Source organism: Chaetodon auriga, chromosome 20 (genome assembly GCF_051107435.1).
Source record: "Chaetodon auriga isolate fChaAug3 chromosome 20, fChaAug3.hap1, whole genome shotgun sequence".
Taxonomy (NCBI): domain Eukaryota; kingdom Metazoa; phylum Chordata; class Actinopteri; order Chaetodontiformes; family Chaetodontidae; genus Chaetodon; species Chaetodon auriga.
This window is the reverse complement of record NC_135093.1, coordinates 17,881,826-17,907,049: the sequence shown is the minus strand read 5'-3', so window position 1 is coordinate 17,907,049 and position 25,224 is coordinate 17,881,826. Positions and strand designations below refer to the sequence as shown.

Genomic DNA, 25,224 nt, shown 5'->3' with positions numbered 1-25,224 from the left:
AAACTGATATAATGCTATCACTTTACACTGTCAAATATTTTAAATTGGGTGCTTGCACCAGCAATTTAGCCCATTTGGCCCAAGTCCTTCCCAAAAAACTGCAGTCTTATTATTCTGCTCTTGTGAAATGTAAGTACCAAAGTCCAGATCAAAAACCAAAAAACAGCAAAAGTCCCTCTGTTAGAGATGACATGCCATGTTGTGCCCTGTCTCTTATCCATTGCATGCTGGGATTGAATTCAGCCATTCACAACCTTAGAAAGGAAAAGCAAAATAGAAAATTGGTAAGTAGACAGAGGAACACCATGCACAGAGGGAAATAAACATCTCAGACAGTTATTCTCTAACTGCAGAAGTAAAGACACTTGGCTGTGGAGAATGTAAACACACACGTAAAAGGATAAGAGGTTTTTTTTTTTTTTTTAATCTTTATTCATTCTCCAAAGAGAAAACTGTTCTCCACAAGGACATACATGTTAATTCGCATCCCTGGATGTGAGATTCAACCTATGAAAATAAAAAGTAGCAGAGCTCTACTGAAATGCTTGCCAGCTGTAAACATCTTGGTCAACAAGCCACTTACGTGAGTGGGTTCCTGCAGGTTCATCACACTGATGCCAACATTTCAAACCAGGTAGAGAGCAACTCAAGTCAGCTGCAGCAGTGTTAATAGATGCTTAAAAGCCAAGACGGTACACGCTACAGCCGAGTGACACCCTCATGAAGAAAAGTACTGCAAACTGAAGCCAAGTTTAAAGATGGAATCTCAGTGATGAAAGCTTAAAATCACCAAACATATCTCGATGATATAACTGAGCAACTCATGCATGGAACTGTTTTATCTTATTCACAGAACCAGAACGACCGACAGTTTCTAACTACAAGACAAAGAGTGTGTGCCTTTGAGACTTTACTGAGGCACAGCGGTGCTTTGAGTTAAATGCCAATGTCTGCATGCTAATATGCTCACAGTGACACACTGACGCTGAGCAGATAAAATGTTACTGTGTCTTACTTAAGCATGTTAACATGCTAAAATTTGCTAACAAGCATCAAACAAAGTGTTGCAAATATAAATGCCATTAGTTTTGCAGACATTTGGTCATTAACCAAAGTACTGCACAAATTTGACCTGATGATGGCGCTAGAGGAAAGATAAGGAAAGATAAGGAAGTTATGTGGCAAAAAAAGAAATGTCATGGTGGCATAAGAGGAAAAGTCAGGAAATCACTTAAGTTATTAGGATTCATCCTCTGGGGACCACGAATGCTTGTCCAGAATATCACGGCAATCCAGCATATAGTTTCAGTCTGGACCAAAATTTTGGACCGAGCGACTGACTGATTACAATTCCAAGAGTCATACTGTAAGCACTGATGCCCACTATGAATAGTGAGAGCTTTAGCTTCTCTATGAAAGGTGTTCAGCCACACATGATTCTTCTCCTGTAGCCACTGCAAAATCATGCAACATGCTACAAACTGTTGAACATGAGATGGAAAATGTATCTTATCTTTTATTCTATAGTTTGTGACTTTGTTTGTTTGTTTGTTTGCTGATGCTAACACACAGCTAATTATGTATCTATAACTGCAAAGAAGAATATAAATGCAGTATAAGAGCAAGAAAAGGTGTGTGAACACTAATGAGCAGGGGATATTCTTGTACATGCTGCATTTGAATAGCCCAATAATGCTGATGTGTGTGTGTGGGAATGCATATGTATGCACCTGTGCACATGCATGACCCCGCTAAGGCACATAGTCTGTTAAGAGCAATCAGATAAGGCGGACATGCACCAAACCGTGACAAATTTGGTGGAACAACTGTTGCAAAGATAAAAAAAGAAAAAGAGAGAAAAGGCAGACTGTAGCTACACTGAAGGCCAATCACGATAATGAGGCATTATAGGAGCCACACATCTGACCTAAACCTGACGAGACAATCTGTCAGGTTGACACCAAGGCCCGGAGTGCTGGCGTTACAGTGGTGGTGAAACGACTCTCGCAGGGTTTGAATATCAATATGTCAGCGGTTTGCATTAGGAGAAGTCAATATTCTATTAATTCATGGCCTGTTTGTTCTTTTTCGCTCTTACACTTTTTTTTTTTTTTAGAATACAATTCTTAAAAACAGGAGGAAATTGGTCATTGGTTGGGGATTATTTTCAGCGTGGATGAATACACATTTAGAGCACGGGTGAGTATTTACAGGACTAGCAGGGTGTACATTGTAATGAAACGTCACCCAGTGCAACAGTGTGACTCCCTGATGTGTTTTTAATAGTTTCTGGACAACAATGGCACAGAAGAATGAGATAGATCCAGCTGTGGCTACAAAGGTAACGCTTGATTACTGAAGACTGTGATGGCCCTGTAGCTTACAAGACTGTAGGAATACTTTGTTGGCCATGGGACTTTTTATGATCACACATGCTGATTCGAAGCACTGCAGCCTCTGAGTGCGCTGCTGTATTTCAAACAAACACGTCTAATTGGCGATCGGATGTTGTTGTTGCAGGTGTATGAGTGGGCAGGAAATCTCGGCTCTCTACTGCTCTTTCTCACGGTGCGACTCAGACCTCTCTATATATTTTCCAGGAGCACGCTGGTAGCTTCATAGTTAGAGCGCATGCGACATGGCCACACAGTCGCAGCCGTCACTGGTTTGATTCCAGCCGCCGACCTTTCTTGCACACACCTGTCTGCCTCGTCACGGTCTCTGTCCGATAAAAAAAATAATGAATAATTCCATTTTGTACAACCCTGATTGTAAAAAATTTGGGAAGCTGTGTCAAATGTAAACAAAAACAGAATGCAATCATTCAGCATCAGCTTCATCCTGGCTTGAACGACTGAGCCTTTCATTCCAATCACGATACTATCACCATTGAACCTGTTTACCTGTGGAATGTTCCAAACATTAAATATATTGTCTTTGTACTGTTTTCAATGGAGTACATGTTAAAATTGAGAACACTGGAGGATTGAAAAGTTGGTCCCTGCTCACATCAGCGCAGAGAAGAAAGTTCTTTTTCCACCTCTTTCACAAGTGCAAACATAAGTGTTGTGTACGCCCTCTCAAGGCTAGTCTAGATGGTGAGTAAGTGCAGTACACACAGCACGCATCTGTTTTGATTTGTACAGTATTTGTCCTTCTGCTGGTGTTTTCGTGTCTTTTTATTTTCGCTCGGCTCTTCGGCTTGGTCACAAGGCCTTTTAATGACCACTTTCTTGAGAGTTTGGTCACACTGGCCTGTTTTGCTATTTCGATGACATGACTGGTGTTTTGAAATGTGTTGTCTAGCAGGGTGCTAGTTGAGAAGCAGCAGGGAACAGGTTTATGGAGTGTGGGTCTATAGGAGGCCGACACTCTGCAGAGATTCATTTTGATTGCTGGTGTGCATCTATGTGTTTCATTTGCAATTTAAGTTTCTCTTTTCTATTTCAGTGGTGAAGGCTGAGTGCTCGGGCAGTTTCTGTAACACTGCTTCATGTTTGCTCAGCTTGTGTGAACAGTTAGTTTGATTCCTTGCTGAGCAGCATGTTTTTAAGGAAGAGCATGTTACTCGATGAGTTGTTTTTTTTTTTTTTTAGTGCCATTTTCTCTCTTGGTCAGGGTGGAATAACATGCACATTATCTTGGTAACGTGGCAAGATCACAGATTAAAATCTTAAAGAAACAAAGACAAACTCAACAATAAAAATAATGAATTACATTACTCATTACATTGCGTTCATTAGCTCCACTAAAGGTGCCTTAAACAACTCCAAAGCCTCACATGCACATTTCACATCTTCTGCATTCAACATGTGTGGAAATAGAAGACCTGCAGTTTAGCAGCTGCCAAGCTAACAGCTATCTTAGCCCGAACTGTCTGTCCTCACAGTGAAGTCCCACGGCTCACACTGGGAGGCACATTCTCTTCTTTCTGTAGCGGCTAAAGCTAAGCAGACACTGTGAGTCTTTATTGACACTGGCTTTAAATCAGTGTTTGTGCCCAGCCACGACGTGGTGATTACACTGAATGTAAGCATGCAATCCCCACTCAAACAAGGTGGCTGTGTCCTCAACAATGTCAACTATAGAGAGAGAAAGGCAGCATAGATTTGTGCAATTCTACTGTCCACAGAAAGGAAGAAGAATGAAAAAAGGCCACTGATGGGTGGAAAATGCAGACAATACGTACGTCTGTCTGCTGTGTTTTCTATCACAGCAGTCTCAAGACAACAGTTTTCCTCCCAGCATGTAAAACACTACTGCAATAAAAAGAAAACAAGCTGTCTGCAGTTTATTACAGATCCTCTGACAGCAGCCACAAGGGAAATTGAACCGCAGAACTGCCCAACCTGCAAGACAGCCAACCAAAATTTCTGACATGCCAGAAAACCACTTGAGCAGGAGCCAGATCATTGATCACCCTGGTGATTAATCAGGCAATGTGACCCCTCAACACATTCTGCGACTCAACTTATCTACATGCAGCGTCTGCACAGCTTAACTGCTTCCCTTCTTCTGCAGCACCAAGCTAACAAGTCTTGAACCAGTCTTTCCACCAAAAATAAGAGAGGAAACCAACATAACCTCCCATCAATCTCCCGGGAAGACAACAGACAAGCAGACATAATGCCAAAGGTCCATTACTGGGATTAGTAATGTAATGGGATTACTGGACTTGCAATTACAGTCCCCTTCACTACTTGTGATCGCATGATCACATTACTCTAACAAATGAGCTGTTACAGCACTGGTTGTGGTATTGTTTCTCAGATCCATTACAGCATTCAGTATGAAAAAAAGAAAAAGATTTAAGGCGCATGCCATTATTCAGAGTAAAGTAACATGCTATGCAGTTGCTGCATCACAGTGGAAGAATGGGTGAATGTAACTACCATTTAGATTTTGTGTACTGCTTCTGTTCACACAGATATTAGAGCAACAAGAAAAAAAAAAAAAAATCACCCACATCCTAACTGTATACCACAAGCAGGTTTAGGTGAACACAGCTTCCCAGGTGGTAGTGTGACATGAGGGGTTCATATGTGGTGGTATGCTGGAACACTCTTGATGAGAAGGGACAGCAGGATGGATGGGTCTGGTTTGGATTGCCCCCTCCCCACACACACCGCTCATAAGACCATATCTTTGCAGTCTCCTCCAAACACCTGCTGGACTCGCCTGTTACTTTGATTGACATGTGGGTGGAAACACTTCATTGAGATGATTACCTTAGTGTTCTGCAGTGGAAGTCTCCCACTACTTTCAGTGACCTTGGAAAACCCACATGAAAAGCAAAAGTAGAATTCGCCATCGACATTCGGCACTTTCTTGCAAGATGGCAACATTTGAAAAGGATGTCATCATTGTTTTCATGAGCAGTGAATAGCATTTTGTAACCCAAAAACTACCTCCATCTCCACTTTCTTTTACCCATTTCTCTGTGTCTTCCACCCACGCGCCCTCTCTCTCTCACACACTCGCCGACTCAGTGTCTTTTCCTACCTCTCTCACATCTCTACCCTACAGCCTGGCAATCAGAGCTGCGTCCTCCCCTCACCTCCGTTCCGTCTGTCTGTCCATACTGATTGTGATTTCTACCACCAGAACCCCCCCAAGTAAAACACTCCTTCATCCCTCTGCTAGGCACTGGCTTGCTGACCCTAAATCATCCTTCTTTTCACTCCACTGCTCCTCAGTAATCACCCTCCTCCTCCTCCTCCTCCTCCTCCTCGTCCTCCTCATCCCTCTCCTCCTTCTCCCCCTCATCTTCTGTGTCACGGTTCACTTAGACAGCTCCATCCTCACTTGCAGTGGCTCTGCCTTTGTCAACATCAGTGCTGGGAAAAATGCCAACACAAAGTATCATATTCCGGTCATTAAGCTGTTTTATCCCACAATGTAAGCTTTGGTCATCCCTTCAATGCTACAAAGAAATTAGATACAGAACCAATAGACAGATTGCTACTTGCTTACAATAACTTATTTATTATGTATATAAGCATTCCATCTCTGTCATCATTTCATTGCTTTTACTGCCCTTTCCTTTCCTTTCTTTTCGTTCCACTTCATGCACATCCACAACACAAGATGATGCATTGAAGACAGGACATGACGGAATAAAAGAAAAATGTCACTGTAAAATGAAAACTGTGCAAAGAACACATCACATATGTGCTAGGCTGTATCATAAAAGTACAAAAAGATATACTTGGAATTGCCTTCTACAACGTATTTGTATTTTACTTTGTTATAAAGCATTTATTTAGTGATGATATACATGTTCTTCACAGGCAGGTCTAAAATTGATCTAACAGTTATCATGTCCTGATTGGGCTTTAAAGGATTGGTTTGAGATTTTGGAAAAATGCTTATTTGCTTCCTTGATGAGAGTTAGATGAGGAGATAGACACTGTTGTCATGTCTGTTCATTGACGCAGAAGGTGGTTAGCTTAGCTTAGCACAAAGATGGCAAAACTGTAAAATAGTGTGTTTGTGTCTGTGTTTTTTTTTTTTTAATTTCACAGCCTATAACAATGTATTTATTAACAGCTTCTCCATGTGCATGTACAAACTTATTAACAGACAGAAAACTCATATCCACATGCATTTATGTACTGTTGGTCTGGGGTTGTTTTTCCAGGTTTGGGTTATGCCTCTTAGCGTCAATTAAGGGTAATCTAGAACCAGATGTTATTGGCCAACATCAGAGGCCGACCTCACTCACGTTCGTGTGGTGAAATGGGAACACCTGATGGAAAGCCTTCAGAGAAGATTGGAGCCTGTCATAAAGGCATATTAATGCCAGTGGTTTTATACAAACATGTTTGACAGTCACATTGAGGGCAACGTGCGGGTGTTCAAATATCTTGTTATGGTCTCCGCATAGTTCTGGCTACATAGTGTACGTTATACTGTGTTATTAGGCATGCAGTGGTTGTTTTTATATCAGTTAAGGGTGCTTCATGCCTGAAGTTAAATACAAATACACTAAAAAATATCCTCACTGTATATCTGCTTACAACTAGGTTGTTTATACACTGTTTCTAAATGCTAAACAAGGGGTTTAAATTGTAGTTCTACTAAAAGATAATTACATTAAAGACTTTCCTTTCTATTAACAGAGGTAAAATGTATCATGCATTTTTTTCTTTTGCATCTACACAAGAACACAGATGAACTCCAAAAGTGAACAGCCACGTATACTCTTTCATTTATTGTTGTCCGTTTTGCTGTCTTGGACAAAAAAAATCTCCCAAATACTGGTTGTTGGGTGTTCATCTGCCATCCTGCAGTGCACCACGTGTGTGTAAGTACCCTCTCACACTAACACATGCCTACTTAACACAAATCTCTCACGCAGACTAAATTCCCACCTGTTGTCTTTCATCACCTTGGCTACTCATTAGCAACAGCCGCCTCAGCAGCCGTTGCAACGCCATTCTGCTAATAAACAACAAACAGTGTAACAGTGACTTATTTTTGACTATTAACATGCAGGTATAAATCAGTCCTCCACTAATGCACCAGCCACTCACCTTGGCTGCAGTTACCTTGACAACGGCTACAGCATTTGCTCAAAAACAGGAACATTGAATCAGAAAATGAAAATGGTTCAGGGGACCTTCTCTGACAACAGACAGCTTAAAGTGATATGACGAAGGCGGTGGGTTAACTCATATCATTTTTATAGCAGTCTGACTCCTTTGATTGTTTTGCTCCTTCTGCATAGATTAGAATTTCTAATTTGAGTTAACTGTGTCAGTCCTAATGATTCTGATGATTAAATTCTCCACTATTAATCATCATGACTTGAATTCTCTGGCATGTCTCTGCATCTGTCTTGAAACCACTTTGGCTGCTTGTTTGCATGACTGGTATCAGACCGAGTGCAATTCCAGCTAACCCACAGTAGATCTATTTAAAGCTACACTAATCCATATTTTCATTTTAACAATGAGTCAAATGACTGTTTCCAATGTGACAGGGGTCACTTCTTAAATTCAAAGATTTCAATCACTTCTTCTGAAAACATGAGATCACATAATCATCATTCAGACCATTTCAAACATGGCTGCATCACTCAGTGCGCCCTGTGTCAAACAACCTACTGGACCACCAGCACACAAGCTATGAGCACGCAGGAATATGTCTCACTTTTCAAACATAGTAAGATCTCAGCTTATTCAAGTTGCCGAAACTGACAAAGCACACTTGATCTCTGTGACTTCACTTTCAGCCAGTAATACCAACCACCCACGACCAGCTACCTGCCCAGTATAATCAGAGTGTGTGATCAAGAGTTTAAGGTCATTTCTTACTAATTCACATCTCTTACAGAATGCTCACAGTCCTGATTCTGTACTCGCAAAGATGGAGCCTTCAATAGTTTTACTTCAGTAAAAGAGAATGAGTAGGCCTACCTGAACACTAAAAACTCCACAGACTAGCATGTAAAATATGAACGATAAAAGGAAAATAAATCACTCTTGACAACCCCCATTTATTGTAGTTAGTCAGGTGGTGGAAGGCACTTATTGTTGACATTATCAGCAGTGGAGAAGCTAATGGCCTGTTACATGGTCTGGATAGCACCGCTACAGACTCTGTCAAACAGAAAATGACAATAGACAGGGTCAGATGGATTTGGACATAGGCATTAACATAATTCAGAGAAAAGTGATTGCAAATAGGCCTGTGAGGGATGAAAAACAAGGTTGGACGATGGATTTACGTGATGTGGAGAAAGCAGGGGAAACTAAAAAAAAAAAAGAAAGAGCCTCTGACAAAGTCACTGACTGTACTGATAAACTGTCCAATGACAGAGCCAATAAACCTGCGGCAAAGTATTTCAGTCTGGCATGAATATCTGCTAATTATTGGGAACATAAAGCACCATCCACTGAAGGGAACAGCAGCTGGACAAAGCTTGGTCCATGCTGTTTCTGAAGGGCCATTTGTTCACTTTGGGGTCATGCATTGTCCCCAACTCAAATGTTCTTCATGTCTTTTGTGTTCCATTTTCTCTATCTTGGTGTCCAAAGTAAACACGCTGATATAATGGAGGCTTGTGAATTTCTTCTCTTCTTGACCTCTCTCTTAAATCCCTAATATGTCATTAGTTAATGGAACTGTTAAGGCTCAGCTGTTAGTGGGCAACTCTGAAAACATTCAATTCAATAATAACGACATGGAATTTCAAGCCACTACATTCAATTTGAAGTGCATGCTTTCAATCTAAATTAGCAATTAATTTGATGAACTCATTTTGTCATTGAGTCACGGCTCAATATGGGCATGATCATGCCAGATTTCTGCAATGAAAACACAATAACTGCTGGAACTAATGTCATTCAATACTGCATGAAAAGCACCTCATGAGTGAAATAAGAGCAGAGGGGAAATCCTCCATAGGGAGGACATTCTGACAGTCTGCTCTGTGGTGCTAATTGGACAATGGGTGGTCTCATTGCCAGGTCTTCAAATGCCCCTCATCCCTAGAGGGTTGGAGGCTGGGGTAGAGTGGTGTGTCACACACAAGAGCTTCTACCAGGAGACTGGGGTACATGTGTCATGTGAAACCAAAAGTCAACTATTTTTTCATCAACCTCACGAAGTAGTTTTGGGGCCTGAACCTAACTGAACTGCTGTTATGTTAGGAGTTTGGTTGGTTGGTATGACAATGTTAGGATGGATGGATGGATGTGAAATTCTCTAAATCTAAATCTGCAGTGCAGCGATCAAGGGACAAAGATAGGTAGAGAGTAAGAGAACCGTCAATACAAAAAAACAGATAAACAGATGGTGACACCTAAGGAGAGAGTGTGAAGATAAGATATAGACGGAGCTGACAGGGCATCCTGTGCTCCCACTGTGACGGATAAAGACATTCACATATCCAAATATACAAACACATCACAAGCAAGGGGGCATATAGGTTGCCCTGAGATACAAGGTGTACTTCACTGGGACAAATCCAAACTTTTAAACATTTCCTAATAGGAAGAATGTTGACTTTTGTGATGAGGCTGTTAACATTTGTAAGATTGCACGCTGCGAAAACTGTGAGGGCTGGTTGGGGTCCTGATTAATAGAGAGCTGAAGCCCCTGAAGCTGAACATTTTGTTCAGCTTACTAGTTCTTTCAGTGTAGTTTTGCACAGAGGGTGTATATTTTGGTCTTATTGAGGCCCAGTATATGATACTTGGGTTTTCAGTCCATATTCGCAGATAACGGGTATCTCTGACTGTATTTTTGTTCATATAAAAACCTTCCATCAGGTTTTGATAGTTGTTTCTAGTCGTGTTTCTATGGTTTTGAAGCTGCCATTGGCCATCAACAGAGCTTGACAGGCAATGGTCCTTTCGCAAGTCGAACTGCACAAAATCTGAGAGTTTCAACATTTTATTGCACACACTACTTGCTTAAGGTTAACGTCTAAATTCATAGAATGGCAGCAAAGTTGCTGCCGCTTGCTGTGTTCAAACAGTTGCAAGCCCCTCAACAGTTCTGAGAACCTTCAGGTGAACCTTACTCTTTTTCCCAGCGAATATGTGCCATTATGTCATGTTTAAAGTGGATCAAACATGACGCAAACAATAATACTTTTAATTTAATTTAACTGGACCTCATTGTGGGTTATTGTGTAACTAACACAGCCAAATAAGAGCCAAAGACAAGCCAGAAGAGCCTCCAATGTGATTTGAAAACTTCACGCTCATTATGTATTCATTAACTGGTGGTACTTAGCGTAGCATTTATGTCATTATCAAAGTCACACAAAAGCTGAACAAAGGCAAACCCCAAGAAGGTGAAGGACAGACTTGTACAGCACGTCTCAAAAACAACAATGCTGCATTGCCTTGAAGAGGATTTGACAATTCCGCTCTGCAAGGAGCCAAACAGCATGACAGCATTTGTCCAAATTCCTCTGAAGCACACAGAACAGAGGAACCCTTTGACCTTTATCCTGACAAGATTGTCAACACATAAAGGCAAGTTTGATTCCACTTTTTTTCGCAGTTTGTCCTGCTGCTTCCTGCCATTCCACCAGAAGGACAACTAAATAAGACAGGACACAAGAAAATGTATTATGAAAATATGACAAAACACCCGTCATTTTACTGTTTATGGTTTCCATCTTGTCTTGAAATGTACAGAGCAGCCATGGGTAGAGGTTCCTACGCAGTGGGAGATGTAACACTTCAGGGAGCAAAAGAACTCCAACACAAGCTGACAGATACGCAGCCATGACATGTTATCACTTCATATCTTGCACACACAGAGCAACATTTCCATCCCAGTGGGTTTCTTCCTTCCTGTTTTGGCTTCTGTTTTCAGGTCTTTTGCTGCAGCATCTTACATTTTCTGCACCTGCCAACTTTGTATGTCCCTGTTCAGCACTGGGCAGGTAGCATCAAGTATAGTATATAATAGAGGCTAAAAATCTCCAGAAACCTGCAGACTGTGTAGGTTTGTCACTAAATGCAACCTCTTTTAGATGATTATTAATTGTTTTTAAATGCCTTTCACACTCATATCCATACTGCATATACAGTAATTGATTAAAGACTGCAAGTATGTGTGACACTAATGTGGATAACTTCATATAGAAAAAATCAGTTGCTGTACTTGTAATTTATGTCAATAACACCCACAGACTTCAAACTGAACTGGAACAGAGACGATGGGTGACAGACTAGCAGCATGTCAGAGGCAGGCAGTGACAGTATGTGAACGAGAACGATGACGGGGACAAAGAGACAGAGCAACAGCGAGCAAGAGAGCATGATGGTGAGCGAATGACAGAGAGAGAGAACAGACAAAAAAACAATAAAACAGACAGCAAAGAGCAAAACTTTACTGCATCTGTTGGCCTTTGTTGCCAAGCAACAGTATGACCCTGATGGGGATAACATGACAGTGAGTGTGCACATGCACACACACAAAGTTAACCGTGCCATATGCACACACAGCGATACACACCTCAGACGAGAAAACAATCTCCTCTTGTTAAAACTAAGCATGTGACACAAAGAACACACTGAGCGCTAGACAGCATTAACCCAACAAGGCAGTAACATCGTGTAATAAATGACTGTGTGAAACTGGAACGACAGAGCGGAACTTTCAGTTGAGCAATGTGCATTATAAGCCTGTAGCGGACAGCCCATAAGTAGAAAAACAAAATATGAGGCTTTTTCTGCTCAATATGCAGATTATGTGTACGTCCAAACCTCTGCTCAATGAAAACACAATTTTTTGCCCTTTCAGTCCAGTTTTTGTTTCAGTGCCAAATTGGATTTTCAGCGGCAGAATTAAAGTCACTGTTCTTGTTCTGATGAGTGCATAGAGCCATGTAATGCACTTTGTGGTGCTTAACTGGCATTCACGACAACCTTGGTGCTTACCTTGACTGAACTGCAAAAACTAAAGTTATATGAGAATAAACTGCACTTTGTATTGTCCAATTTGATCAATACCAAGCAATATCAGTGTACCCAATACCAAATCAGATACTTTACACTGAGAATTACCTTTGACTGATAATAACACAGGAGTTCAGCCTGCCAAAGAAGTAAGCGGCATGTGACTGCGGCAGCTTTCTCTCACAAAGATTGTAAATGCAGCCCAAAGCACCTGCACTCTCTCTCCCTTTCTGAAAGATATCTATCAGTGACATTTTTTTTTTTTGGTCAGTGGGCTTTCTCCTCCTCTCCTCTCCTCTCCTCTCCTCTCCTCTCCTCTCCTCTCCTCTCCTCTCCTCTCCTCTCCCTTGTGTAGCTTTATATGTAGCTCTATATTTGTTCTCCTCATTACCTTTGATATGTCTTCTGGGTAAGAGGTTTACTGCTGCTGGTCTGTGGCCAAGTAAAGGTCAATGATTTTTGATGGAAATAATCATGAGGCATGGTTGCAATTTAGCAGTAATTGGAAGAGGAAGTCCACTTTTGTGCAAAACTCGAAGAGGAAGACTACACCATATACATCTTTCTATTGTTTAGATCAGTCTAGAATGAGCCTGACTATAATAAACATCTACGCATTGGTATCCATCTGCTTTTCACTGACTACAGGAGAGTAAGGGGCACGTATGCAGGAACATGTGCTGATATATATATCTGGAATATTTTCATCTATTTGTATATGCTGCCTGTTTGTCATGTCTTGTTTCCTGTAGCCTAACTTACTGTACATCATAAAAAATATACTATAAACTGAATGGAAAAACTGATCAAGCACAGCAGTATGCATAACATCATCTGGGTTTATGGCCCACTGATCCTGAACGCTGTAGTGAACACGAGCACCAGATTTGTTCTAAGCTTTGTATTTGTTGTTAGAGGAGAATTATTTTCAGACAGTGCTTCAGAAACGTTCGTCTGCAGCATATATCCCTGCCTGCCTGCCCATCTGCCTCTATTTCTGTTTCGCTCCTTATCTCTTACTCTAACTGTGCTTTCACCCAGCTTAAAAAATGCACAAAAACAGAAAATGCTAATTAGCGAGCACAGAAACACACAGACAAGAAAGGAAAACACCCACAGGAATTACTACTGGGCATCGTGCTTTTTTTCTGTGTCATTAATTATGGCTAAGTTTTATGCAATTTGAAAAATGAAAGAAAGCATGAACTTAGTATTTTATTTTATAGGCACTTAAAAGTCAAGCACTGCACTCCCATCAGGGGCAAACGGATAGACCGCTTCCACTGCACACATTTTGACTTGTTGTAGTAGAAAAGTGGAGCTTCTCATAGCATTAATGATTACTTCCTTTATTTCAAGTGTACCAGTAAGCCATGACAGTGTGGCAGAGAGCCAGCATGCATAACACCAGCAGCCTGAAAGTGAAGTGGCTCAATGGAATTCACAATCATTTAATAATTTGCATCTGTTATTTTCCTGCTCTGACATGTCACAGTATTCTCTGTGTAGAAGGCCTGTTAAAATAATCAGGGCCAAACAGATTACCGCTATCAATACACATTCAAATTTGCCAGAAGTTGGTTGAACACTCCTATGGAAGCCCTGAGTGTTAAATCATGTTATGGCCTATCATCAACCCTGCAGCGGGTCTCAGGCTGTGCTGTCGACTGGGCCCATTCTCCAGCCCTCACCAAACTTACCTTTAAGCTGCCTTTAACTCCTGCTCTCTCAAATGTAATGGCCCACTCAGTCATTCAACCACCACCAATGTATAACTGGGTCCATTAGGCTTACCAAAAGCTACTAGTTAGCAAAACCGCTACTCGTTGAGTTGGGCCCACAACGCCAAGAAGGCTAAAGACGGCGTTCCAGCATCCCAGAGCCACCTGCACACAACACAATCTTCCACCTTTGTCTGCAATATCACCAGCTAACAGCATGGTAACCAACTACAGCCAGCTAACACTGTGTCAACCTAGCCAACAAGCTGCTATCACTGGCAGCATGCTGCTCGACCCACCAATACACGTCCAAATAATTACCCTCAGTTACCTCATCTTAGCTAGCAACAAGGCATGAACTCCTATCCAGACCGAATAATAACCTCCATTGCCAAAACTTATGGTTTAATTGCACATTGTGCATTTATACCAATCTCCAACTGCCACAGTAAACTCTGCATTAGTGAAACATGTCTGAATGTCCTGCACATATTCCCTCAGAAGCCCTTTGACTCTGCCCAGTACTTTGAAGTCCTGTAAAGCTTCCCACAGGAGACTATGTGGAACAGAACCAAATACATCTGCTAAATCTAAGCATACCACTCATTCAGTCTGAATTTAATGCCAGATCATGGCTGTGTGCTCCAAACATCCAGGAAAACTTGGTATTCCATCTTTCGCTTATCCCTTTGTAAGTAACTCAGTAATCTCTGTGTTACTACACTGAACAAAATCTTACCATCTACACTGAGAAGACAGACAGGCCTTAGCTGTCCTTTGCCGAGATGAAGTAATAAGCTGCTTCCTCCATGCTACCCTAATAAACCTCCACAAAAAACCACAACACATCTGGAGCATTTTTATACAGCCTATAGGGCAGACTATTAGGCCCAGGAGCTGATGCTGACCTTGCTCTTCCAACTACCATTTCCACCTCTTTCAAAGTGCAGGCTGAAACATCCATTGGGTGGTCTTTTGCCCAGTGGGGGGCACATCTAGAGGTAAACTGTCTGTTTGTGTCTATTTCTGTATGCAGCTTTTCTAAGTAAGCCTCTAACTCCCTCTTAGTCCCATTGGCAGTCTAGTCACTTTCCCCCCTACTAAATAATGTCTTGGTAAACACACCGATCTTTATAAAAAGCTGCCCTAGTTTTTTTTTTTTACTTTCAGCTTTCCTTGAAGTTGCCAACCTATTGCTTTCTGAGTGAATAACAAGCTACTCTATGACACATGAGGACACATGTACATGTCAATGATTAAAAAAAAATTACGTTTGCTGAACCTACTTTCTCCTTGGCTGCGTTTGTAATTTTGTTACAACACGCCTTTCCAAAACCACCACATAAAAGGTTAGAATTTATTGCATCAGTCAGGGAGACTCTGGTTGTCAGTACTGAAAACACAACACATTTTGGGTGTATGGTGGGAGGTATAAAAAGACGCTCTTGATCTTTGACTAAAAAACTTTCAAGACAGACGACATCTACATTTGTCCAAATTGCACCAAAATGTGCAAGGTGCATCACAAACTGTGATTTTCTTTTCAATATCTGGGGAAGGATGGTGTAGTATTATACTGGGAGTTGGGGATTTGTGAAAGGCAGATAAAAAAAAAAAACATGCCGAATCAAAGCAGCAGAGGCTGCAATATTCTGACTTTTAGGACCTCGTAAGAGTTAAACACAGGATTCTGCAGCTCCTCTGTAATTAATTCTACTTATGTGCTCATTCTTTGTCTTTATCAATACCACCTGCAACTTTTAATTGTCATTTTAATGATAAATGTAATAAATAACCAGTAAGAAGTTCCTTAAAAATCAACCACTCACCCCGCATCTTCCTGCTCCGGTAATTGCCAATCAACTCAAGTGAGCAGGAAATAAACTGAGTGCCATATAAGTTAATCTTCCAGGAAACAACATTTAATTCCTTCATTGCAGTTGATAAGAATACATAAATAATATCTAAAAATTGATGGAAGGTACATCTATACAGTGCCCATGTTACAGACTACTTTGTAACCATTTAATCTTAATGAAAAAATATTAGTTAGACATGTAGCTTTTGGAATGGCCCATCTCACAGAAAACTGATTTTGACATCTTTCTGTTTCTCTTGATTACTTCCCAACAGCCAGGCAGTCAACAACAAACAATCATCATTACTGAAAATGCCTCAGTTTTCCTAAAAGAGACTAATTGTGATCTGAAACTGAGGGAAGTTTCACAGCATTTAATTTGTGCAGCTATATGAGGAAACGACAGTCCTTCTCATGTTGGATAACCTGCTGATTCAGTGGCAGCCCAGAAACCCGCCGAGCTGGGGAAATATAAAGACACGGGGAGATTTCACAGAGATTTCTTCAGCTAATTAACTGCTGCAGTTCCCATTCCATCCAAACATCTCAAGATTAATACACTCCAAAAAGGAACAGGAGTACAAGAAGGAAAACAAGTACAGGGTAGATTCTCCATCTCTCAGTGACAGGCGGAGAGAAAGTGAAATAAAGAAAGGAGGAGAGACAGAACAAGTGAAATGAGCAACATAAATAATAGAGGAAGAGAGATGCACATTTGGTCAAATGCAAAGTCAGTGAGAGTTTGGAGTGTTTACCCCTTTGGTCTCACTCTACAGGGTACATCTATTTCTTTTTCACCTTCATCAATCCTCCCTGTGTCCTCTGAGGCTTAATAGAAGACTAAGCAGCAATAGTGTCCCTCATAAAAATGCAATGAACTGGGGTGAAACACAGCCGACAGGAAACTGAACAGCAGCAGAGAGATTAGAGGAGCAGTGTTCTGGCCAGAAGGTTGCTTGTTTGATGCTGAAAAGCTCTTTGATAAAGACTCAGGAGAGGAATTGTACCTTTTGTCGCTGGAGCTGTACTCCATACAGACACCAAACGGTTCCATTTTTATCCTTCAAAGTCCAATTATGTACCTGAATGAAGTGATCAGATGACTCAGAAGGTGTTGGCACAGAAAGTGTGGTGGGAAAGTGTGTTAACGTTAAGAAGCTTAACTATTTACCCAGTAAAAGCGTGTTCAACTAGCTTCCACTTTCTAAGCCGAATACAAGCTTAAAAGCATGATGCGTCCTCCCAAATGCAGAATGTTCTAAAAGGACAGGCAGCTTAAATCACAAATATTTGATAGCCAAACCTCTGACAGCGTGCCTCCTAGTCACGTTGTCACTCAATTGTGAACTACTGCCATTTGAAATGCCCAACCACAGACTTGATGCTACTTCAGGAAGGTTTTGAAAAATGGAAACGCTGCAGCATTACATTTAGATTACCTTACATGTCAGTCCCACTTAAACTAATGCGAAATATTTCATATTGACAATATCAGTGAGCTACAAACATCCTGTAATATGTGAAAGACACTAAGAACTCTGCAGGGACTTTAGTAACGAGCAAGCCTTCACACACAATCCCTACTTCTTTAGATAGAAGACCCCATTTTTCTGCACCGACATGACAAATGCATTTGACACAGCGAGCATGTTAAAAAACACGGCTGAGAACAATTATGGTTCCCATCATCAGATCAATTCCCCTTCACCATAAACACAACCACTGATTTCAGCCACTTTCAACACCGACTCCCCCTTTCATGCAATTATCCTCAACTCGTCCTGATTTAGGGAACAGACGAGACGTCACTCATGACATCTGTGTCAGACTAATACAAACTAACTACTGCTTCCTGTTTGCATCAATTTAAATCTTCACTATATCCTGATCTGAGTGCAGACACGCCATCATGTTCATTTTTCTCAAATGTAACACACTTCACGCTTTTCATACTGTAAAGTCAGTGGTGTTGCATACAGATACAGACTTTAGACTGTGTGTCCGTACCACAACCACTGGAAAAAGCTTCACTCAAAACAACATCCTGTTACAAATACTTCAAAATGACAAAAAAAAGTACTTCTAGAACATTTGAGTCAAGCTTTGGTAGTCAGTTGGGGAAAGCTGAATGTGGCTGTCAACACTTTTGGTTTCACAGTAAAGACCTACCACTGCCTCTCCATTAAAATGCATTTATTGATTTGTCAGTATTGTATCAGCGCACAGAGGTCATGTCATACACGTTCTTACAAATAGCTTAACGCTAATTCACTGATTGACAGGCGGTGCCAATAGTATGTAGCAATGCACCAACAACGTCGAGACTATGTGTGAATGTAACAGCTTTCAAATTCTTCCAAAAATCAGCTCTGCAAATGTTTTCTGGGGAAGGCAATGCATTCAACACATCACAACAGCATCAGCGGATAAACATAAAACACTTTGGAGAGACAAAAATGAAGGGAAACATAACTCCACAGAGAACAAGACAAACACTCCATAAACACTTCATGTGGATCTGGCCAATACCGATCAACACCATTGGTGCAAACATTGACCAGACAGATTGGTGGATCCCTCATGACGCTGGCCATTAGCCTCAATCAAACCTGACAAGAAAACATCTAACTCTGTGTTTCCAACATTTCAGCTGATCAGTGTGGAACAAAGAAAATCACTTTCTAAAGAGAACTCACTCAGCTGCAATACAACATTGTCCATTGGACCGTTTCAGCATTATCTATCACAAGTGCCCCATACAGCACTTTCAATTACAGGAATTGTTAAACACAAAATGAAAACTCTCATTATCTACACTCCCTCAGGTCAGTAGAAGCAAAGCCAAAGTGTGTATGCAAGCAGGTTAGCAAGTGCAGTTATTTGGCTTCAAAACACTGGGATTCTGCTGCATGAGCTCTTATCAGAACTTGAAAGAACTAATTCACGGCTATTTTTGACACGATAAGGGCTAACTTGCACCTGCAGTCCTTAGCTCTTTGCATATTACCATACGTGGACATAACCACTCCTCTAAATCCCTGTCAGAATATTTCCAGAAAACCTAAGGCACAGGCATACGATGTGGTTGGCTAAACGCATTAAGACTTCTCTCTGATCACATCATCGCCTCCTCATTATAAAAGATAGGTCATGTAGCTGGCTGCAGCTTTTGCCCCCAGGCCTGAAAAAAAAAAAAAAAAATGCTAAAAACGAATTCATTATCTAATTAAGTTAGGTGGCACACAGAGATTTAAGGATGTAGGCTGATATTCTGCCTGATATTTGCTGCTTAATACGAACTGAGAAATTCAGATCTAATCCCATTTGTCACTTTCTAATACATTGCGAAATTCAGTCTGAAGACCTAAATAAACAGAACGCTATAAGGCACACTTTGATTCCTCCTAATGCTGACTGAATTATTCAGGACATGCATTAAGTGTTAGAAGGAAGTGGAACAGTTTTGTGCATGGTGTGTGTATGTGTGAATTCATGCATCTTCGAGTGGGGACGTGCTTACAAGGGGCTTCTTGCCATTTCAAATACCTGGAGAGCAGCAGGAAGAAAAGCACTGATCTATTAAACATTCTCCATGACTTGTAGAGTTTGAGAGAGAGTCTGCACCTACAGCTGACAGACAGAATGGTTTTAAATTCAACCATGTTTTCTAGTCTTCATGTTTCATTGATTGTGCTGAGGAGGGCCTCTTAGAGCTCTTCTCTCAGAACAGAATGTCTGTGTTAGTCGTTAAAATGCAATTTGAGTTGAATTTTACGCAGCTAACCTGCTACGAAGATCAAAATTGGGTTAAAAAAAAACAAAACAAAGGCAGTCAGACCATCCACATTCATATACCACACATGTGAAGGATCCAAAGAATGGGGTTTTTGGTTTGTCTTCTGTGATGGCTGAAAAAGCAGTGGTTACTTTCCGGCGTTTGAAACCAAGAGGGCACTTGAAAAAATACCAGATTTCTATTAAGATGAAGTCAAGGAGAAGAGGAAATAGCCCCCAAATTAATCAAGAGTCTCCAGATTGAAAAGAGAGACCAACCCCCAGTAATCTTGAACCATTCAAAGGCGGAAAACATTTCCCAAAAAGACAGAAATCATTGAAGGACATTGAGAGATGGGGTGGGGTGGGGTGGGGTGGGGTGGGGGGGGGGGGGGGGGGGAGTGTGTGAGCTTGTGCAAGTGTGCAATACTAATGATGTAGGATTTAATAGCAGATTCCAAATCATAATGAAAAAGACGTATTTGATGAGATTGTATGTGTGTCCGACAGCCACACATTGGACACATCATCTCACAAGGTCAGTCTTAAGCTTGAAGAACATCCACCACTCATGCAAAATATCTTCATCGTGAAGGATAGAACTGTCAATCATCTGTCTATAAGAAATCACGTCTATCTGTGGAGCCTTGACGGATAAAAGAGAGACAAAAACGCGTGCTGACCTCAGCCGGCTGTGTATACCTGCGAGTGAGTGTGAATATTGGATTCCCTCATCTCCTACCCACCTCCTCTCATAAACAAATGAAATACTCAACATCCGCGAACAGGCCTTGTACATCCACACCGAGCCTCATACATACTGAAAGCCCAACTCAGAGCTATGACAGCACTCTGCAGGGCTCAACGTGATGCAATATCATCCTCGCACATTTCCTCCCCTCTCGCTACAGCGTGAATTAGTGAGAATTCAGCCTTCAGGTTTAAACTAATAATGATAGCATGAGCCCTGAGGCTATAATCAGCTTCTCCTCTGCGACCGCTGTCGCATTAAGCAGGAAAACAGGAACCCTGACGCTGACGCTGAGGGGCCGTGACTGAAACACGTACACATACACGCTGAGTGTTTCTGATCTGTTTCTTGTTTTCTGGGAAACACGAGTCAGCATCGGATATGTCGGGGTGGGAGCTGATTTGAGGTTAGAGTTGTCCTCGAGGGGGCGTCGCTCTGTCTGATGCAGCTGACTGTTTGTTAGACACCTTCCCCAAACAGCAACTGTCCCATTGTAGCTAAGCAACAACAACTAGGCAAAGCTGTCAATCTTAGATTCCTCCGCATGTTGAATTGGCGTACATGGGGCCGAAAATACAAGCACAGCAGTATTAGGCCTGGATAAAACAGTGGGTCTGCTTTAGTGTGAGCTATAAACATTAGCATGTCCAGCTAACGAGTCTACTACCTACAGTAGTATCATAACCCAGCGTCACTTCCAAGTCAGCAGCATTACAGACTACAGCACATTATTTTTAGGGGATGCACACAAGGTCAATAAAAAGGCCCATTCATGAGAGCACGTATGCTGTGTCGCTCGTATGTCCCCCCTGTGAGGGAGCTGGGAAGCAGCTGGGTTGTGCTCTGATTCTGAAATTAAGACCAAAGCAACTTCAACCAAGCTCACATCGCCTTACATTTGCCCAACAAGTCAGCTGGAAACGTGAAATTGTCAGCTGGAGATGGTGGTTTCAACCAACTCATGAAGCGAACGTTAGCTTCAGCGAGCTAAAAGTGAAAATTGGCAGTTGTGAGGTACCAAAGAGAAGCCGGCTGTTGTCTGCCTTCGTCTAACATCAAGGACCCACCGTTCTGAAATCTTTATTGAAGACTGCACAGGCTACATGCCATGCAAGTACGCAAAGCTCAACAGTGTTATAGGATTGATGCAATTCAGCTTGTTTGCTCATTTGTATCATTGTTTCTATGGTCACTTTTCATTTTCTTCTTTATTGTACTGTATTTGGCTGACAGGTGTTGTGCTCCACTTGCTGGATTTCTGTTTGTTTTTCTTTTGTTTCAACTACGTCCATATATCCTCTCGAGTCGCCAACGTGAAATGAAAATTGGTTCAGCAAAATGTCAATTAACTGGAACATTTTATTACAAGACTCCTTCGCAGTGCGGTCGCTGAGCTTGTTTTCGATCTTATTCACTCTTCTTGATGTAGAAAACTGCATAATAGAGTTACACAGTCAAACATGCAGCAACTCAGGCCCAAAATGCAATGTGATTCCCAAGGAGCCCATGGGAATCACACTGATCTTATTCATATATATGTGCTTTTTTATGTTTACTGTGTTGGCCGACTCACAGTGGATGGCCTCAGGCAAGACACAGGGATGCAATGAATATATAACTGAGCCATAGAAGGTCCTGAAATATATATTCTGCAGACTTCAGAGCTGCGGGAAATGTACCCTCACTGCAAAGAATGAGGGAATCCTGGGACTCATGGCCATGTTTGACAATACTAAAGGACAGCACTCACAAAAAGTGAATGATTTTTCAAGGGTTTGGAAACAATATTTGAATTGGAGCTTATCAGAACAATGCCATTCTATCTGCTTCTTATTCCTTTGTCTAAGTGCAAAATTGAAGTTCTTTCAGTTTTAACAAGTCTTCAAGGGTTTCTTTCTTCCTTTGTCTTGTTTTTCAGCAGAGCACCTCCAGCTGCTCACTGTGATATGTCCCTGAAAATAACATCAGAGTAACTCAAGACCTCTCACAGAATTTGCTTCAGATCTAACATGGAGCAGTTCTGCCTGACAACAGCCCTCACATCAGCAGTCAGTCAAACTCCACTGAGATTTCAAATCATGGAAAGATGTCATTAAATCTCAGGGTTACCGTGAGGTCACTGTGACAATAATGGAAATGAAGAGGAGTGACTCAGATTAAATGACTGAGACAACATACGCACTCGGAAAGGAATTAAAACCCAAAAAATAACTCAGTCTGTTGTTTAATTAGCAATGTTCATGCTGCTATCTGAAAGGTACTTGTTCCTGCATGAATTCATTTAGCAGTAAGCAATGTTTCACAACAGATCGTTCTGCATGTCAGCAGGAAAAACACAGATGTAATTAACAGCATTAATAATGGCGGCTTCTCATTTAGGAATTCACGCTGCAGAGCCCTGCAATAGCCTGTGCTGGCTCATTAAGAAGGCTAACTGGACATTTGGTTAGAATGGAGCCACTGTGCTTTTCCTACTGTGACTCATTAAAATATCTGCTGGGAAAAAGGGCTGATTTCTTTACATAATTAGAGACAACACCGCTAAAGACACATTTTTTTTGCATGCAGGTACCTGCTGGTGCAGGCTTTCCATTCATGCCCTCTGTATTAAGAAACGCTGTCAGAATCAGCAACACTTGTAGTTATAATTACAGAGGAATACAACCTAAAAATCAATGCCTGCTGGCATTTTCTTTTTTCTTCTAGGAGGCAATGTCAAGAGATGTGCGTTAAATTAAATGAGGGCTCATGAAGCAAAAGAGGGCATTATCAACAAAAATTAGAGGAAGTGGAGGTGCTGAAAGACCCACATAAGGATAACTGCAGTGGTTTGACCCACCGTCCTCCTCAGAGAAAGGAAGTGGGTCACCTGCGTGCCTGTGGTTATTGATAAGTCACACCTGATTCCCTCTCCTGTTATCCACCCACCGCTGTCCATCTTAGTGTTTTATTTGCTAAAACAGACACCTAGGTTCTGATTTATTTTCCTAAATCCTGGTTTGATTTATGAACCCCACTGGTGTTGGGTTGTTTCGGTATAATAATAAGATATCTCAACATTTTGTAGTTTTCCTCAATCATGCACTCAAGGGGAACATCAACTGAAACTGATGCTGGTTTATTCATTTTAAGAATGACCTTTCAATTTCTGCAAATTAACTCAGCTTTTGCCTCACGTCTTGCTTGTTTTTATCTCTCTTTTTAAGTAAGAACTGTTATATGTTCTTGGCCTTGGAACATAAACGTCTTTCCGTCAGATGTTTTATTGTCTCAAGCAAAAAAAAAAAGTAACCTCACAATAAATCTGCAGCATACAGACTCTCAAGCTGGGTGGAAGATAGGCAAAAAAAGAAAAAAAAAAAAAAGCTCCCTGTCCCTGTGACCTTATGTTTACTTCTCTTGGCCCGTTTGTAAAAAGCACCCAAGCATTAGTCTTCTCACACGAACGAACTAACAATAGTTCACCAGACAAATATTATTCTCTCTGGTCTCTCGTCTCCAGTTTCCACTATCTGTAGCGCTAATCCCTGTGCACAACCTATGAAATCAATAGTGTGCATGTTACAAAGGCACTTGGATTTTATATGTTCACTGAGACACAATCAGCATGCAAAACACCATTTGTATCTAAAGTGCAGTGGAATTGTGAGGCGAGGAAACAACATTGATTTATCTGCCACAAACAAACTGCACCAGTGTGCTAACAGTCTCACACACACACACACACACACACACACACACACACACACACACACACACACACACACACACAGCCAAACACCAGTTTCCTTGATGTGGCCTCTTTTTTGAAATGTATTTTTCCACTTTATTTAATTTGTTTTTCTGCATTTACTTGTTCTATAATTTTCCACTGCGCTGCACTCATTTGTCACATAAATGATTATGCAGTTTGTGCATAATTACCCATCATGCTACAAAAACTTCCCTTGATTTGCTGGAATATTTATTAGCCCCTCTCCTTACGCACTTAAAACAGAATTTACATCAATGAGAGCCTGCAAGTGAATGTGTTTGCACGTGACGTCGCATGTGTGATGTGTATGATGGTTGCGTGTAAAAAGGTAAGTGTGCCAAACTCAAGCAAACACACTGAGGAGAATTATTGAGATTGAAAGAGCATTCAAAGTTAGGAGAAGGCCCAGGAAGTATTAGAAATGGACAGATGAGGCAGACGGAGATAAAGAAAATCAGGACAGAGACAAGACGCCATCATAGAAGCTCCAGGTGAGATTTTAGCTGCAAATAAAGTGGGACTACAGTGGCGACAGCCGTAGATGCTTGTTTGGTTTTTTGATGACTTTTTTTTCCCCCTTTTTTTTAATTGTAAGAGTTGATGTGGGTATATGAAGGGAGGCTTGCCTGAGAGCGGTCCAGCTCTACCTATCCTGATGGTCATCTCCTCGTCCAAGAGGTGGGACGACGGCTTCTCATCCTTCTCTTTGGCCAGCTTGGAGTCGGGGGGCAGAGCCAAGGCTATGTGGGGGTCAGCACCTACACCCTGTGGAAGACGGAAAAAGACAGGGTAAAAATAAATTCTATATAAATTATAGAGACCACTGCTAAAAATACTCCATTACGAGTCAAAGTCCTGCTTGCATGAATTAACTTCAGCAATCAGCAAAATGTTGCAATGCATTATTGGATTTTTATATATAGATATTTCATCTCTCTGAT

General features: G+C 41.3%; 1 protein-coding gene across 2 annotated transcripts in view; it reads right to left on the bottom strand.

Moving 5' to 3' along the window:
• slc39a11 (solute carrier family 39, member 11) overlaps positions 1-25,224 on the bottom strand; it is a 116,382-nt gene that overhangs the window by 20,232 nt on the left and 70,926 nt on the right. The window contains exon 5 of one of the 2 annotated variants that reach the window (XM_076759946.1): positions 24,910-25,048. In XM_076759946.1, the coding sequence (XP_076616061.1) occupies positions 24,910-25,048 (139 nt within the window). The remainder of the gene's footprint in view (positions 1-24,909; positions 25,049-25,224) is intronic. The other variant, XM_076759947.1, reaches the window with a different exon arrangement.